The following is a 5,143-nucleotide window of genomic DNA, read 5'->3' as shown; positions in this document are numbered from 1 at the left end:
TGACTACGCTGCTACGGAGATGGTAGACACCGTACCCTCTCTCTCTCTGCAAATTGCATGTGTTCGGGTCTTGACGTAATCTGGTTGCAATGTGATACCTAGGAGGGAAATAATAGGCCCAGGGTTTCAATGTCAAAATCAAGACCTCTGGGTGTTCGGTCTGTTTTGTTCCACTAGCTTCCATCGATTAATTTGGCTGCGGTATTTTCTTCATCATTCTCCCTTCGTCTCTTCGACATGTAAGGAGGAAGCTTTCTTCACCAGCGATCATCTTTTCCATTTTTAGCTCATAAATGCTTATACACTCCTAGTGTTATTTAAAATAACATTTCATTAGGTGATTTATTCTCAGTCATGAAGGTACCTTGCTCGGTTAATATATATTTTGGTAAAAGCACTTAAAGTTTTTTACAATTCAATATTTTCTGTACAAACGTAGTGCTGGAATGAAAAGTTTGGGTGATGTTTAGTGAGAATTTTTCTTTAACATTACCTTTTGTAATGTTCATACACAGGATCTGGCAAGTTATCAACCACTCCAGTGACTTTTAGCATGTGCCTGCTGTTCGGCGATGTGCCTCCAAACCTCGTTGTGGACGTGGCATTTTCATGCAGCACTTTTTTGACCTTCTTTTTGGAAATTATTAGCTCAATGAATGATGCCTCTAGATGACAATTAATAGTTGAAAACCAAGCATACTACTCACCGTCCCTTGTGTCTGAAGCAGTTTTTCGAGTAGAAACCGATTCATCAAAACTAAATTAATTCACAAGCACCAACATATGAAGTCACAAGAGCATGCCACAGTTTTTCATCTGATGCAGCCTTTTTGAATTCTTTCTGATTTTATGACAAGCTAGACGAAAAAGGCTAGCTGCACTTAAACCGCTGCCAAACAGTTACCTACTATCGCTACCTTGTGCAATAGTGAATGCATTAAACGTAACAAAAAAAACCAAGATTACATTAAAAATTCCACATACTTTTCTGTCGTATCGGATTTTATGCAATTCTTTACATGTCAACACGACTTGTTGCAAGATGGTAACATTTGCTCGAGTTAAATTTAGAGCCTCATCAAATCTTGATTGATCTTAAGATGGATGATTATAAGGCTGACAATTGTAGGGCGGATGCTCTTTGATCGTGAAATGCAAGCGAGCAGTAATGTTAGCTACAAGATTTCGGGTTGTGAATTCTGCAATTGTGTCAACTTTATGACACGCCTCATGTTGTAGCGCTTTCAATTCAAAATCCAATTTCCTGTGTTTCGCTTCATATATTCTTCTTTGTTATTAAAACACCAAAAAAATCGGCCTTTAATAAGGGAGCATTTCTTCAAATACCACCTCTAACTGATTACTGATTAAAGTACAACAAAGTATTTCTCTTTTGAATACAAAAACTCTGAATAAAAATGTCAGTAAACTGCTATGATTGTATTAAGTGGTGAAGAAAAAATTTGGGTTAGTTTCAAGGAATAAAGCATAGGTGTTTTAGAGAGGCGCATATCTATAAACTAATTTGAATCTTTTCGTATTTCTAATGTTGAGGATATTATAATTGGACAAGCAAATCTAAACTTTCCTACAAAACAGACCTTACCAGTGATCTAACCAAATTTTGCATACTTTTGCAAATCGAAGTTCACTTTGCGATCTGATGACTTTTTTCTACTGCCGGTTGGAGATATTGTACCTTTATTCGAATACAACACCGCAAAGTGGTCATTTTTGTTTTAGAGACTATAGCTTTTTGTTGCAGTTAAGGCTTGTAATTATTTAACAGGCCTTTCAACATTTCAATAGGATTGTTCTATTTTTGCCCATTTCACCCAAGGACATGTGGATTGCGTGACATGAAACCGGCTTTATTCTCTGTTGATTAGTGAGTTATATTTATACTTTAACATGACCTTTCTACTCTCACTCACTCTTAGAATAATGGTAATCTACGTTTCTGCGCGGAGATGCAGTCTTAAATCAGATCGGGTAGAGGTATGATAGCGCGGTTTTTTCCCGAGAAGCATGCCCACATTTGCAGCGGAGGTGCATATACTGTGCTTGAAGCAAACTTAATAATAATAATTAATTAGCCGGAATTCATCAGCCCTTGATACGAGTCAACAATAACTCATTCCAGATACAAAACTATGCATTAACATTAGCTCAGAATCTGTCACTGAGTTCCACTTTAAAATAATTTTTTTAAACATTTTCAGACTACGGAATCAAGTAGACAATAACTAGAAGGGAACGTAAAGGTTATAATTCAATGGCTTATGAAAATAGTCCAAATTGTGAACTTCCGACTGAAACTCATAATATTCATTCAGAATATTCTATCACCATTTGTCAAATTTGTATTGGGACTTTTAAACCTATTTGTCAATTTTCTTAATAGGTAGAATTCAATTTGTACAAGTCTGCCCCTCTGAAGGGCTACCAATTATGTTTTTAAAACAGGGACTTGTGGAAATCCAAAGTGGGAGACCCAAAATCACAACTAATGTTGGATCAAATGGGGCCAGTTTATGATCTTCATTTATGGTCTTCAAAATATTTTAATTTTTTTATGAGTAAGAACGGTAAATAATTCCTTTGTTGTTCTGTCGTCAATATTTGTTTAATGCTTTCATTGTACGAGAGGAGATAAATTGACTACCACAATCACCAGTCAGATAGTTATGTCAAAATGATAAAACATTTTGTGCAATTTGGTTTAAAAATGTTTGAATGGACACGTTGAAATTACTAACTAGGTGTTTAAGAAGGTGAAGTCAAAAGACACTTAGACAACCCGATTTCTTAATCGTCATTTTAACTACATGAAAGCGAGAGGTCTTATTTAAGTTGCTTTCAGTATAGTGTGATTGCAACATAAAATAGACGTGACTAGAACTTGCGACTTGAGACTAGACTTAATGCAGTTTTGTCTCAATTGTCTATTTTAACTCTCATTTGGTCACTCTGAGTAGAGTAGAGTATTCGGCTCGAACAGCAGGACGTTGGGTCGTAGTATGAAAGTGTATTGAGTTTATTAAATGAATCTATGATTCTCCATTATAGCAATACTTATTCACTGCCATTATCACCAGACAACCTGCTTAGAACTCATATTTAGATGTCAATTGACCTCTCAACTTTATTCGGTTAACTTAGCAAGATACTCATTTTCAATACGGTTATTCAATTGAGAATTTAACGTTTACGAAGTATAGAGATGGAGAGAAAAAATTGACACTATCTAGAGTCAAAGAAATTTTCCCATTTGGACCGGTTAGGTAAAAAATTTTACTGAAAGTGTCTCCACATAGTGATACTAGAAATACATACCTTTCTAGAACCACTATTTCTTTAAAATTTTCCACCTTACCGTAAGGGTGTTGACAATCTCGTTATAAGTCTACTATTTTAGTGTGCATTTTTTCAAACTACCCATTGTATGCTTTTGAAAAATGGTTCTAAATAAATACCCAATTACATAATTTAATGACCCATTTATTTAGTGATTCACTTCTTAACTGAAGTCAAAGGTGAAACACCGGTCGGTGATTTTAAAGGTAGAGTTTATGATTATGTTTTTCTCTACTTGCAGTCGCTATTTTAGGTGTATCTGATTTGAGATTTAAAAAAGTACCAACCCTTTTAGGTGGCTAGGTGACATTGCCTTCTTAAAAGTAACGTCATTCAGTAGCTTTAACGTATATCCTACCATGGTATAAATCTACGCAGTTTCCTTTAATCCCTTTTAAAATCCGGATTTACCGTTTCAACTTTGAAGCATTTTGTTGTAAGCGGCCGTGATGAAATGCTACTGTGGGTTGAAATCAACCTAGGAAAAATGACTTGATGCTATTATTTAACAATCGTTTAAAAGGCGTTAATTCCATCTTTAAAATTGCGAGACCATCAGAATTGTTTATAATAACGTCGATTATGATTAATAGGCATTAAACCCTCCACTGAGGTGTCTTTAAAATGACTAAATATCCTTTGTGTTCAATGGCTCAAACAAAAATGCATTTTATATAGTATCCGCAAAGTGTTTCATCTATAATTCACAAAGCCGCATTTTTGACTACGCTGCTACGGAGATGGTAGACACCGTACCCTCTCTCTCTCTGCAAATTGCATGTGTTCGGGTCTTGACGTAATCTGGTTGCAATGTGATACCTAGGAGGGAAATAATAGGCCCAGGGTTTCAATGTCAAAATCAAGACCTCTGGGTGTTCGGTCTGTTTTGTTCCACTAGCTTCCATCGATTAATTTGGCTGCGGTATTTTCTTCATCATTCTCCCTTCGTCTCTTCGACATGTAAGGAGGAAGCTTTCTTCACCAGCGATCATCTTTTCCATTTTTAGCTCATAAATGCTTATACACTCCTAGTGTTATTTAAAATAACATTTCATTAGGTGATTTATTCTCAGTCATGAAGGTACCTTGCTCGGTTAATATATATTTTGGTAAAAGCACTTAAAGTTTTTTACAATTCAATATTTTCTGTACAAACGTAGTGCTGGAATGAAAAGTTTGGGTGATGTTTAGTGAGAATTTTTCTTTAACATTACCTTTTGTAATGTTCATACACAGGATCTGGCAAGTTATCAACCACTCCAGTGACTTTTAGCATGTGCCTGCTGTTCGGCGATGTGCCTCCAAACCTCGTTGTGGACGTGGCATTTTCATGCAGCACTTTTTTGACCTTCTTTTTGGAAATTATTAGCTCAATGAATGATGCCTCTAGATGACAATTAATAGTTGAAAACCAAGCATACTACTCACCGTCCCTTGTGTCTGAAGCAGTTTTTCGAGTAGAAACCGATTCATCAAAACTAAATTAATTCACAAGCACCAACATATGAAGTCACAAGAGCATGCCACAGTTTTTCATCTGATGCAGCCTTTTTGAATTCTTTCTGATTTTATGACAAGCTAGACGAAAAAGGCTAGCTGCACTTAAACCGCTGCCAAACAGTTACCTACTATCGCTACCTTGTGCAATAGTGAATGAAACTTTTTCGTTTTAACAGCCTCCGACCATTCTCCTTAAAGAAACTATGTTCATTAAGCTCCCGTTGAAGGAGTTCCACAAACGCATGCAGATCCTAAACTAGACGACACGTGTGAATTTCATTGCCAT

At 36.1% G+C, this 5,143-nt stretch overlaps 1 protein-coding gene across 1 annotated transcript; it reads left to right on the top strand. All coding sequences in view use genetic code 11, as the record gives it.

The window, feature by feature from the left end:
- Positions 1-1,944: 1,944 nt before the first annotated feature.
- On the top strand, positions 1,945-5,117 carry EGR_02552 (hypothetical protein; the record flags this gene model as incomplete). The annotated part of the gene is made up of 2 exons (XM_024491801.1): positions 1,945-1,998; positions 5,034-5,117. 2 exons carry the CDS (start codon positions 1,945-1,947, stop codon positions 5,115-5,117), a joined length of 138 nt encoding a protein of 45 aa, XP_024353952.1.
- Between the last annotated feature and the right edge of the window lie 26 nt (positions 5,118-5,143).

The sequence above is a fragment of the Echinococcus granulosus genome, assembly GCF_000524195.1.
Source record: "Echinococcus granulosus chromosome Unknown EG_S00011, whole genome shotgun sequence".
Classification (NCBI taxonomy): domain Eukaryota; kingdom Metazoa; phylum Platyhelminthes; class Cestoda; order Cyclophyllidea; family Taeniidae; genus Echinococcus; species Echinococcus granulosus.
The sequence above is the reverse complement of the archived record's forward strand: the minus strand, read 5'-3'. Positions and strand labels throughout refer to the sequence as shown.